Source organism: Artemia sp. Qi Xiang Cuo, chromosome 12 (assembly GCF_049724085.1).
Source record: "Artemia sp. Qi Xiang Cuo chromosome 12, ASM4972408v1, whole genome shotgun sequence".
Lineage (NCBI taxonomy): Eukaryota > Metazoa > Arthropoda > Branchiopoda > Anostraca > Artemiidae > Artemia > Artemia sp. Qi Xiang Cuo.
This window is the reverse complement of record NC_142805.1, coordinates 12171329-12185325: the sequence shown is the minus strand read 5'-3', so window position 1 is coordinate 12185325 and position 13997 is coordinate 12171329. Positions and strand designations below refer to the sequence as shown.

Genomic DNA, 13997 nt, shown 5'->3' with positions numbered 1-13997 from the left:
AAATAAATACAAAAGAGATTAGATTTTTAAAGAAGGAGGGGGGGGGGTTCTAAACTGCCAAGCGATGTTGTCCGCTCATAAAAATTGTACAGCTATATTTTTTAGAAGGAAAAGTTGGAAAGACCCATGGAAACTTTCTTTGTGACATACATTACAAATCGCTTTTGTGCGACATAAAGAGGAAGAAGATGAAATTATAGTTCGTGTGCTCTGGGACAGGAAATCTTAAAATGGTTCTTCTAAAAATGTACCAGGTGATCCTTATAAATTGCAATTTGGCTCACTGAAACAACTAGTTAGTCTTAAAGGCATTCTTAAAGTGAGACAAGCTTAAAGTGAAAACGATTTTAATTTTTTTTATTATTATTATTGTTTTTTTTTTCGGATTTACTTCAATGTCAAGCTTCTTTGGGTCTCACCTAATTTTTTAACATCATTTTGCTTCAAAACCATTTTAAAATTACTTTGTAAAATAACAAGGCCTAGACTAAGCACGCAAAATATAAGCTAGTTGTGAAAATATTCATATAATAATATACCATTCGTACTCACTTTGTTTCATGTATGTCACGGATTACAGCCGGATTACTCATTAAATTTGACGGCAAGGAAGAATAGAGTAGACTGGTCAACTAGAGTAGATTTAGAGTAGATTGGAAAACAGACGACATTTGTCAAAAATAGAGCAGATTGGTCTACTACAGTAGATTGAAAAAATAGAGTAGACTGGTCGAAAATACAGTAGACTGGTTTACTAGAGTAGATACAGCAGGAATTTTATTTCATCTATTCTTTCGCTAGTAGATAGAGTGGATTGGGAAAACAGAGGACATTGGTCAAAAATATAGTAGGTTGGTCTGCTAGAGTAGATTGCAAAAATAGAGTAGATTGGAAAAACAGAGGACATTAGTCAAAAATAGAATGAAATAAACAAGTAAATCAAAAAAAGTAGAGTGGACTGGTCAAAAATTGAGCAGATTACTCTACTAGAGTAGATTTAGAGTAGATAGAATAGATTGTAAAAATAGATGACATTGGTCAAAAATAGAACAGATTGATCTACTACAGTAGATTAAAAAAATATAGTAGACTGGTCAAAAATAGAGTAGATTGGTCTACTAGCGTAGATTAAAAAATAGAGTAGACTAGTCAAAAATATAAAAAATAGAGTAGATTGGCCTACTCGAGTAGATTGAAAGAATAGAGTAGACTGGTAAAAAATAGAATAGATTGGTCTACTAGAGTATATCTAGAATAGATATAGTAGGTTGGAAAAACAGAGGACATTGGTCAAAAATATATTAGATTGGTCTACTACAGTAGACTAAAAAAAATAGAGTAGACTGGTCAATAATAGAGTAGATTGGTTTACTAGACTAGATTTAGAGTAGATAAGAGTGTATTGGAAAAACAGAGGATATAGGTCAAAAATAGAATAGATTGAACAAACAGGGTAGACTGGTCAAAATAGACTAGATTGGTCAACAAGAGTAAATTTAGAGTAGATTGGTCTACTAGAGCGGATATAGTTTAGGTTGAAAAAATAGAGTATATTGGTCAATTTTTACTTTGAGACGTCATTAATTCTGTCGTTGTTTTTTTTTGCAGATTCTCAAAAACAAATTGATAAAGCTGAACAAGGCGTTTTTCTGCTAATTGGCAAAAAACTGAATCCTGATTGGTGATCAACAAGTTGTTTCAGCACGCTATGTGATTTGATCTTTTCAATAATAAAGTGTTTCAGCGGTCATAGAACTTTTAACCAATAATTACTGGTTTAAATTGACTAACAAAAGTCAAAACCAGAGCTTGATTACGTTGGTAAAACTCTGTACCCAATCGACAAAATTTGCTGTTCTTTTTGTATATATTTATGCATTTCGCATATAATGTTTTTTCTTGTAGCCATTTTCCTTTTATTATTCCACTTGTGACATTATTTCTCAATTAAACGTAATAAAAGTGTCACTGTGTCATTAGAAACATACGCTGAAATACCTAACATAAATTTCTTTAAAAATTATTTGTGCCTTCATTAAAAACAGTAAAAATCCCTTCCTCTGTTCAATATGGTGAATTAGTGCCCCTGGAAACTATTAAAATTATTAACAGGGGTTACCTAGCGTACCTACCAAACTGGACAGAAGACGTATTTTCGACGTAACACCTTTAATTAGGTGTTTTTTTCTTAGACCACACTGCCGTTCTAAGACGAACAAATAAACTTTCAAACGGGGATAAATCCATTTATTTAGCCAGTGAAAAAACAGGTACAAAAGTCCAGATATTTCGGTCACATATACAGCGACCGTCTTCAGTAGAAATACTAAAATAACAAAATTCTAACAATAAGTAAACATCTATAAACTCAACATTGGTTTGTAATTGAAAGACACGGAAGGCTTTGCCACTTTCATTGGAAATTTGTTTTACATTTGAGCAAGATTAAATAAGAAATTTTACATCAAGAACTTTGAAGGAACTTGGTCAATGAACTCTCTCTGAAAATAATCTAGTGAATAATCCGGAAGTTGATTATTTTGTGAATGACCCGAAAAGTTATTTATTTTGTTGGATATAAATATGCTAGTTTTAATTTTATTATTTTAGTATTTCTACTGAAGACGATCGCTGTATATGTGACCGAAATATCTGGACTTTTGTACCTGTTTTTTCACTGTCTAAATAAATGGATTTATCCCCATTGTACAAATGAACCCTTAAAACAAAACAAAAAACAGGCAATCGTATGGTTTCTAATTCGACGCCAATTATTTTACTTACGAGGTAGTCTTCTTCGCAATAAACTTGGCCACGGACATTGTAAAAAGCTCTTCCGCGCAGTATTCGCCCACATGAACAGCAAACAAAACAATTGGTGTGATAAAGATTCCCCATAGCTTGACAAGCTTGACCAACACCAGTAACCTTTTTTGAACAAGTGTGACATATTCCTAAAATTAAACGAAGAATATTCACCAAAGTATTTCTCTTTTTTTACTTCAAATGTCTCATAACCAGGCCTGGATTTACCAATAGGACCGGGCCTAGGGACGCACAGTGCCAGGGCGGCGTAATAAATTATCACTAAATGTTTTTTTTTTCTTAGCAAAAATTGGACCAATGTTATTTATCGTCGAAGTGCCAGGTTCCTCCCGCTGCCATGCAGCCTATTCACAGAAAAGTGATTTTAAAAAAACAGAGGAATTCCGTGATTTTGGCTCATCAGTTGCGTTCTGTTCAGTGCTTCCACTATCCCCGAATTTTTGAGGACTTCCCCAAAATCTCACAAAAACGGAGCAGCAAAATTGCTAGGAGCTAGGAGCGTCAAAGCGACCCTGCTTGTAATAAAAAAAGATAATTGTCTCTATGCCTGATAAAATTCCTTCCAAAGTTAGCGATAAAGTTCAGGCAGAATGTTAAGGTTCTTATGAATTATTTTTCAGCGACAAGTCCTGCCAGTGAAGTAGCTGTTTCCTTATTTATTAAGTATTTATTAGTTTCCTGCCGCTGCAGCACCTCACCCAGCTGTCTCAGTTTTGACTCAAGCGGTCGAACGTACCTTATGATGGTTTAGACACCTACTTCGAATACCTCTGCATTTGCTCGAAAAAATGATCTTTGACTTTAACCCTACGAATGCCGGTCGGAAGGGACCTCGCGGCCGACCGACGAAACGATGGTCTGACAGCCTGTCCGAGCTCCTGACGATGGCAAATGTTAGACCGAGATAAGCGCAAACGCTTACCGTGTACCGAAGCTGATGAAGGAAGCAGACATCGCTCTCTACGAAGAGCAGCTCCCGGCAAGAGATCTAAGTCATATCAAAATAGCAGGGATACTTTTTTGCCTCTAAAAATGAACTAATTTCTTTCAAATAGTATTTTAACTGTAAGCTCAAAACCAAAACTTGACGGAAGCCTTCGCTTCAAAAAGATGTTTAGCCGGCTTACAGCTACAGTACTGGATGCATCCCCTTTAATGGTATGTTTTCTTATTATGTTATTTATTATTGTTATTTATCTTTCGTTCCACGTCATTTAGTTTTGATATATATATATATTCCTTTTTTACAACCTACCACGATTATAAAAGATAACGAACAGATTTCTTTAAAACTAAAATTTCTTTAAAGTAAAAAAACAAAATAAATAGAAACAACAACAAAAGTGTTTTTAAAATTTTAGGAAACTGTAACATATATAATAAAATTCGGATTAATTATATCCACTTTAATTTGAAAACATTTTTGCTTTATTATACATCTTTGTCTCTTTTTTAAGTTTCCCTTAGTTTCCTAAATATTATAGGGTGAACGTGACATAGCATCTGCAATCTAGAAGTTATCGCAAAAAACGTAGAACAGTGATATTTTTCATTTTGGGAAAGAATAAGTAAATGAAAATACAAAATTTTGTCAAAAGAATTTTTGAAGTCCGTTTTCTTTTGATCTTTGCCACTCCGTTTACAACTGAACGTAAACACGAGGTTTGGCAATTCTAGTTTGTTAGTAGAAAATTTTGGACTTACCAAAGCGGTGAAGTATGTTTTACCACTGCAAATACTCGTATCAAATTTAATTTTTCCTTTTGTTACAAGACTGAAATTACCCAGTAGATTTATTTTTAAGCCTTAACCACTATACACAACTTTCCGATATCTTTTGAAACTGTAGGTAATCACTTGGATATGCACAGGTTAGCACACTATAATATTAAAAAAAAAATGGGCTGAAAGATAGTAAAAAATAAAGAAAAAGAAAAAAAACGCAAAGGTTAGAGAACAAACTGAAAAAGACAGAGAAAAAAATTAGTCAGCAGCGCAGATGAGAACCATAAAGAACGGAATCAAAGACAACGACACACACAAAAGTCTGGAACAAAAAGGTTAATATTAACAAGAAATGAAAAAAAATATTTAAGGAAAACTAAAAAAAAAATTAAAATCCGAAGAATGAAATAAGTCCAATTAACAACTAACTCTCCCGCCATATGGGTACGGTAAAACATACAATAAAATAAAACTTACTTAAAATAAAATAGATTTACTTAAAATAAAACCATAAAGAAACAAAATACTCAATTTGAGTCACCTCTGTCACATCAAGAAACTAATAGAAGTTAAAATAAAATATTGGTTTGTTAATGAAGATAAAATGTGTCCGTATGGCTCCTATAGGTTTTGAACTGGATTAACTCACTAAGGAATCCGGTACTATCGATTTTAATTTTTTTAGCAATAGACTCAATTTTTATAAAACCTGAGCTAAATAACCAGTAGGCTATTTATATTTATTGTCATATCTGATAGTTTACTTTCCAATTACTTCCCATTCCTATTGTGCATTAAATAAATAAAAAAAACAAGTTTCTTCAAATGAAAGTAAAGAGCAACATTAACCCTTAAACAAAGATAAATTGTTTCGTATATGAGGGCTGCCCCTTCCTCAATTTTCGCTCTTTACGCTAAAGTTTTCTAAGTTCTTTAAAAATACTTCTCATTCAAATTCAACATCCCATATCTTTGAGCAGTCTTTCTTCAAGAATTGTGACCAAAATCGAACTTTAGCGTTAAGATCAAGGGTTGAGGATGGGACCCCCCTCATATATGGAATAATTCCTGTTCGTTTTAAGTTTTAGGGTTACTCCTTACTTTCAGTTGAGAAAACTTGTTTTTTCGTTTAATTTCTTACAGTTTTTCAAATCACGCTCGGAAATACCTCCCCCCACGTAAAATTTCCCCTTGAAAGTTCTTCCCTGAAATGGAAAATCCCCCCTCCCCAAAGAACATTTTCCTTGAAAGATTTTCGTATACTTCCCAATAGCAAATGCTAACTGTAAACAATGTGTAAATTCCATAACTTACAACACTTTCACCACGGGCCGTGGGGGGTCACGTCACCCCCAAAGGCATGATTATTAGACCTCTTGACTATGCTGAATGAAATTATTATCTCAAAATTTTCATCGATACCATTGGAGGAAAAATGGGAGTGGGAGGGGGCTAGTGAGCCTCCAATATTTTTGGTTACTCAAAAAGGCACAAACACTTTTGATTTACGTTCGAACGAGCCCTCTCCCAAACTCCCGGGATCATGGGTTGATACGATCACACCTGAGAAAAAAAAACAGCAAATAAACACGGATCCGCGATCTTTCTTCTGACAAAATTCTACATTTTATAGATGGGAATTTGAAACCTCCACAGTACGGTTCTCTGATATGCTAAATCTGATGGTGTGATTTTCATTAGGATCGCTTGACTTTTTGGGGTTTCCCCCTTTCTCAAAAATAATAAAAATTTCATCCGGCCCGTAGCTTTTGATTGGTAACACTAAACTTGATGAATCTAACAGATTTGGAATCAGCATAAGAAGTCAACTATCTTGATGTATCATTTGTTATCAAAATTAAACATAAAGTATCACGTAAAGAATTTTAAAAGTCGAAAACATAATCCAAAGAGGCAATGGATAATGGCTTTTCAAGTTAGCAACAGTAAAAAAAAAAGAACGAAAAGGCAAAACTGGAAAATAATATTTAAGTCCAATATTGGTTAAGTATCAGAGGCAACGCTATAGCGTTGCCTATAATAAAGGCCATACGGCTTCAATGTTTTATTAGTTATTTATTTATTTATTATTTTTTTCACAGAGGCACTTCATATGGAAGGGGTAGTCTTAAAAACTTCAAAGGGGGCTCATTCGATTGGAAATCGAGAGTTCTAGGGCCCTTTTAAGAGTCAAAAGTGACTGGAAGGCAAAGAACACCTATTCAACACCCATCAGGTTCTAGCACTCGTCCGCTACAAATGTTGATATGAAAATTTTGTTAAAGATGAATGAGTTTCAGACAGACGCCATGCTTTTGAGGAGGGCACTCCCCCCACGGCTCTCGAGACACAGGTTGTACTTCATACCCTGGGGGCAGACCGAGTGTTTATAGAAGACTTTGTTGTAGAAACTTTAAAAAGGACTCATTTGATTGGAATTTGAAATGGCTAGTGCCCTTATTAATTGTCAAAAGTGATTGGAAGGCAACTAATCCCCCTCTCATGCCCATCATTTCCCCAAAAACATCCAATCAAAATTTTGATATACCCATTTTGTTCAACGTGGTTGAAAATTCCGAAAAATTAGGTCTTTGAGGATGACACCCCCCCCCCCTCACCGGCCTTCAGAGTCAGAGGTTTAAGTTATGTGTGGGGGGCATACATGCTTTTTATAGAAAGCTTTGTCCTAGAAACTTCAAAAAGGGCTCATTCGATTAGAAGTTGAAATGGCTAGTGCCCTTTTTAATGGTCAAAAGTGATTGGAAGGGAACTAACACCCCTTCCACGCCCAGCATTTCCCCAAACACATCCAATCAAAATTTTGAGATAGCCATTTTGTTCAACGTAGTTGAAAGCTCTGGAAATCATATCTTTGAGCATGACACTCCCTCCCAAGGTCTAAAGGGCAAGAGTTATTAGATATGCCCTGGGAGCATATATGGTTCTTATGGTAGGAATGGTCGTATAAACTTCATAGAGGGATCATTTGATTGGAAATGAAAGTTCTAGTTCACTTTTTAAGCGTCAAAAGATATTGGAGGGCAATCAGCTTTTTTCCCAAATGTATCTCATAAAAATTTTGAGATAGCTATTGTGTTAAAAATAGTTCAAAGATCATATGACAAAAACTCCGGTGTCGACACATACCCCCAGGGCCCGTGGGCAGGCGTTGTAAGTTATGCCCTGGGGGCATATATGGTCCTTATGGAAGGGATGCTCGTATAAACTTCAAAGAGGGCTGAGTTGATTAGAAATTGAAAGTTCTAGTTCACTTTTTAAGAGTCAAAAGAGATTGGAGAGCACCTATCCCCCCTCCTTCCGCGCCTTTTTTTCTCAAACCCATCTGGTAAGAACTTTCAGATAGCCATTTTTTAAAAATAGTTCAAAGACCATATAACAAAAATTGAAAATTCCGGGGCCGACACAGCCCCCCAGGGCTCGAAGGCAGGCGTTGTAAGTTATGCCCTGGGGGACTGTATGGTTTTTATGGAATGGTTGAAGGGAAAACTTCAGAGAGGGCTAATTTGATTGGAAATTAAATCTTCTAGTTCAGTTTTTGGGAATCAAAAGAGATTGGAGGGCAACTAGCCCCCCCCCCCTCACGCCCCATTTTTCCCGAATGCATCCGATAAACATTTTGAGTTGTTGAAAAGTCAGATAATAAAAACTCAGGTGTCTACACACCCCCCCAGGGCCTGGGGGGAAGGCGTTGTGCTCTGCGCTGGGGTATATATGGTTCTTATGAAAGGGATACTCGTATAAACTTCAGAGAGGGCTCATTTGACTGGAAATTGAAAGTTCAAGTTCACTTTTTAATAGTCAAAAGAGATCCAAGGGCAACTAGCCCCCCTCCCCACGCCTTCTTTCTCCAAACCAATCTGATGAAAATTTTGAGATAGACATTTTGTTAAAAATAAAATAGTTCGAAGGTCGGAGAAGACAAACTCCGGTGTCAATACAACCCCCCCGGGCTCGCGAGAAGTCGTTTTAAGTTATGCCCTAAGGGCATGTATGGTTCTTATGAAAGGGATGCTCGTATAAACTTCATAGAGATTTCATTTGATAGGAAATTGAAAGTTCTAGTTCACTTTTTAAGAGTTAAGAGCTTTAAGGGCAACTACCCCCCCCCCCCTTGCCCTTTCTTACGCAAATCTATCCACTACAAACTTTGAGATAGCCAGTTTTTTTTAACTGTTCAAAAATTAGATAACAAAAACTCCGGTGTCAACACAACCCCCCAGGGCCCAGAGGATAGGCGTTGTAATTGTTGTCCTGGGGGTATGTATGGTTCTTATGAAAGAGGAGCTCGCCTGAACTTTAGAGAGGGCTCATTCAATTGGAAATTGAAAGTTCTAGTTCACTTTTTAAGAGTCAAAAGATATCCGAGGGCAACTAGCCTCCCCCCACACTCCATTTATTTTTTTCCCAGGCGCGCTTCATATAGTTCAGATAACAAAAACTCCGGTGTCGCCACATCCCCCCAGGGCCCGAGGGTAGGCGTTGTAAGTTATGCCCTGGGGGCATATATTGTTGTTATGGTAGGGATGCTCGTATAAACTTCATAGAGGGCTCATTTGACAGGAAATTGAAAGTTGTAATTCACTTTTTAAGAGCCAAAAGTGATCGGAGGGCAGCTAATCTCCCCCACACTTTATTTATTTTTTTCCCAGTCGTACTTAAATAAAGTTTTTCAAAGAAAAGTAAAGGCCATTTTAAACTTAAGCTCAGCAGATATAAACACCTGTTAAAATTCAAAACGACCAGAAATTACTATTAAAGAATAAATGAACCCAAAACGAACAGAAATTAAATAAACAATCATAGGAAAAAACATAGAAGAAGTAATAATATAAATGAATAAATAGATCTTAAAGCGAGCAATCCTTAGATGGAATATGAAAATCAAGCTTAAAACGAATAGAAATGAAATAAACAATCAACGCAAACAAACTTACTATAGATATTAATGTAAATTAATAAATAAATCTTAAAACGAGTGAAACTTAAATTGAATATGCATATCAAGCTTGAAACGTACAAAAATCACTACAAACAAGAGTTTCGCCTCCTTCTCTCACTGTAAAAGTCTAAAACCTACTATGTCATTGGCGCTTTACTGAAAACTATATGCGTCTTGAACAGTCTTGGAAAGTTTAAACAACATCAAATTGAATATTTGATATATAATGATATTAGTTGTTGAAAGATCCATCAGTTCAAGAATTTATTTCACTCTAATTTTATTTTTATTTTTAATGCTGTAAGAGCTTTAAAAGATAATATCTGCCATATAATTCGTTTTCGGTGAATCGCCAATGACGCAGTAGACTTTTGGTTCTTATTCACAGTAAAGGAAGGAGGCGGTATCTAAATTCTTGTTTGTAGTGAAACTATATTCGTCTTTAACAACTTTGGAAAGAACTAATAAATTAAACTGAATATTTGATGTATAATATTTTTAATTGTTGAAAGATCATCAATTTAGAGTTTTATTGTAATTTTAATGCTTATTTTCGATAATGAGTACCAAAGAGATTATTTGTCATAACATTGGTTTTCAGTAAAGCGCCAATGACGCTGCAGGTTTTAGACTTTTACAGTGAGAGAAGGAGGCGATTCTCAAACTCTTGTTCGTAGTGATTTTTGTTCGTTTCAAGCTTGATTTACATATTCAATTTAAGTTTCACTCGTTTTAAGATTTATTTATTCATTTACATTAATATATATTATATGTTTGTTTGCATTGATTGTTTATTTAGTTTCTGCTTGTTTTAAGTTTCTCTTATACTTCAATAGCAAAATATTTTTTTTTTGTTTTAAGCTTGATTTTCATATTCAATCTAAGCATTACTCGCTTTAAGATCTATTCATTCATTTATCTTATTGCTTGTTGTATATTTTTTCCTATGACTGATTAATTAATTTTTGTTCGTTTTGGGTTTCATTTATTCTTTAATAGTAATTTCTGGTCGTTTTGAGTTTGAATTTTAACAGGTATTTGTATCTTCTGAGCTTAAGTTTAAAATGCCCTTTACTTTTCTTTGAAAAACTTATTTTTCTGAAAGTTTTTTTTAATTAATCTTCTAAAAAGCTTGAGGCTCAGGAGAAGGAAACATGTTAAGAAAACAATTCATACTTCATAATAAGCATAATAATTATAGTTAACACATTCTGACTGAAGATCCATTATATTTTAACCCCCTGCCCCAAAAAAAAGGAGCAAATATATAGTATATTTATAATATATTTTTATTTATTATAATTATAAATTTTATTATATTTTATTATATAATTATAAATTTTATTATTATTATAATTATAATATTTTTATTTATTATATTATATTTTATTATATTTTATATTATATTTTATTTATTATATTTATTATAAATTATATTTTCCATGCGTTTTTCCGTTTCTTGATTTGGTGAGTGTTGATTTATTTTTCGGGTACACGGGATGGAACAAGAGTGACGCATGGGAATATGCATGGGAAACATATAATCTGTGCTATATATTTGCCCATTAGGGATGAGAGGAAGTAAAGTATAGTTGAGGCAGGTTCAAAATGTGTCAACTACAACTTTTATGCATATTATGAAATAAGAATTACTTAACATGTTTCCTTCTCATGCCCACAATTGTGCATTGTGCAATGGTGCAATTAAGATTTGGCAATCCTGGCCTTGTGATTCAGATACATTAGATATGTAAAACTTATTGTATTCCAATGGTGCAAATCATATGTTCCTTCCCTGAGGTTAGTTTATAATCTAATTACAGGATGAGTGAGAAGAGTACCATGAATGGAATATTCAGATGGCGTAAATCTTAATTTTTTTTTCCTGCCTTGTTTCAGCCTCCTTATCTTTCAGGTCTCCCAAGTGTATTTAGGAAAGACAATGGGGGACTGAAAATTTTGTCGCTCCTGATTAACTAAAGCAGAGAGGAGTCGCAGATAGATAAACAGACTGTGTCGGATTGGTGAGGATGAGTTTTTTTTTACTACAAAATTTCTTTACTACCTTATGAATCCTTATCTATCTGAATCCTTATCTTAGTTTCTCAATGATCTTTTGATATGATCCTATGATATGAGATATATAATCCTTTATTTTAGTTTTATCTTAACTTAAAATAAAAGTTTCATTTCTTCTGCATGGCGAACACCTTCTTCTGTGAACACATCTAAGCTTCTTATTTTGTCTCCTTTATTCTGTTAAAGCATCGTTTGGACTACCTTATGAATCCTTCATCCTTCATTTATGTATATAGCTTCATAAAATGAACCATACCTAAGCTTCTTATTTTGTCTTCTTTATTCTGTTAAACTTAACAAAGCTAAGAAACATCGTTTGGACTACCTTATAAATCCCATCTCTTACGAATTTGAGACATTTTTCAATTAGCCTATGGGATCTTTAGAATGAACCGAAAGCATAAGAATGTAGATATAAAGACATTCAGCCGGTAACAGCCATGATTTATAATTTTAAATAGATACCAGATCTCGTATCTCGTATGAGACAGCTTGCTAAATCTAAGCGCATCGGAAAACAGTAAGCCTGTTCTTTTGCACTAAGATCTTATATCTAAGATCTCACATCTTTCAGCAAAGATTTCCATTCTCTTAACTCATCTTTGTTCTGAAATCTTACAGCTAACTGATGTTAGCAAAGAATGTGAAAGACGCCATCTTTCTGCCATATGGAACAATGATGAGAGAACTTTGATGATATACTCATCATTGTTCTTAGCCTGCTGATCAGATCAGAATGATGAAAAACATTTGCAAAAGAACGCTATTAGATGTAAAATCTTAGTGCTAAGATTTCACTTTTAAGCATTCTTTGTCAAAAGATGTAAGATCTTAGCAAAAAGATGAGTAAAAGAACAGCCCTAGTATTTGATGGCAAAAACAAACGGGTACGTAGACATGGTAGGGTCTGCGGTGATGATCTTCTTTGAAAAACGCATTGGCGATAGTAGTTATTTTTACAGACTCAAGGAAATACACAGACCTTAACAAAGATATATTAGGAGAATGGTAAACCTTCATTCACAGAAGGAGGAAGGGGTAGTCTGCATGTTATTTTTCTGAAATATCACTTTTATGGTGTTAAACATTGACCTTATTATTATGTATCTTTGGTATACAATTAAATTTAAAAAAAAAATCAAGTTTTTTCAACTGAAATTAAGAAGCAACATCAAAATTTAAAACAAACAGAAATCATTACTTACTTGAGGGGGGTTGCTCCTGCCCCAATACCTCTTTCTTTACGCTAAATTTTGACTTTTTTTTATAACTTTTGAAAACGGTTATTATTCTAATAAAGCGGCCCTTGTGTTTCAGGGATAGTTTTGGTACCTGTTAAGAATCCGGTAAATACGCGAAAAGTGAAGTTTTGTTAATGCTAATGAAATAAAACAAAATAGGATGAAAATATAATAGCCTAGTTCATTGACAAATTTGGGCTATATATTTGCACATCAGGGGGGTGGAGTAAAGCATAGCATATATTTAAATACGTAACCTAACCCAACCTAGGTACCTTTTTTTGCCCCTTCAACCCCCCCAAAAAAAAGTTTAAATCTTTGTCACGGACACCTCAGACGGCAGAGAAAATCTGTTTTTCATGTAACTCTCGGTCTTTAACGCGTGTACTGGAGGCAAAGAAGAAAAAGCGCAACGAACTCGTAAAATCCCGTGTGGTTTGGTGTCTATTTAATAATATGTCTATGGTAACAGCATGCCATATGCGTCACACAAATAGTTTCGCTCTTTCGTTCGTCAAGCTATTTAATGCTTAATTGGACATATGTATTTGTTTTAGTTCATTATTAGTGTTATTCGTCGTTGATTTTAAGTTGTTTTTTTTTTTTTTATTTTGAAATTGAATTTATTTTATTTAAATTTTTTCAAGAAGGTATATATTTAAATGTCTTGTTTGACTCTGTTTGTGTTATTTCGAATTAGCACATAAATTTTTATGACGATGGCTATGACCAGAATTTTTAAATGTTTAATGCCTTATCTTTTATTGTGACAAGAACTGCCACTGATCATCATGACCGCGTAAGCCATTTGACAATAAAAAACGTTCGATTTTGAGATATAATAACAATTTTAAATTAATAAATGAATTAACAATAAAATTAATAATAATTTTATAATAGCATAGTATCAGATCTTTCACCATATCCTTGTGACAAGGGCACAAATCAAAAACTTAAATTTCACAAGGGAGCGAAGATTTTTTGGTAAATCTTTTAAAGATTAAAAGCTGTATTTTCCTGTAATTTTAAACGTCCTAGGGTGCAATCTTTTAAAGATTAAAAGCTGTATTTTCCTGTAATTTAAAACGTCCTAGGGTACAATCTTTTAAAGATTAAAAGCTGTATTTTCCTGTAATTTTAAACGTCCTAGGGTGCAATCTTTTAAA

General features: G+C 34.0%; 1 protein-coding gene across 3 annotated transcripts in view; it reads right to left on the bottom strand.

The window, feature by feature from the left end:
* jub (LIM domain-containing protein jub) overlaps positions 1-13997 on the bottom strand; it is a 79638-nt gene that overhangs the window by 42991 nt on the left and 22650 nt on the right. For all 3 annotated transcript variants that reach the window (XM_089098401.1, XM_089098400.1, XM_089098402.1), the window contains exon 4: positions 2785-2954. In XM_089098401.1, coding sequence (XP_088954527.1) covers positions 2785-2954 — 170 coding nt within the window. The remainder of the gene's footprint in view (positions 1-2784; positions 2955-13997) is intronic.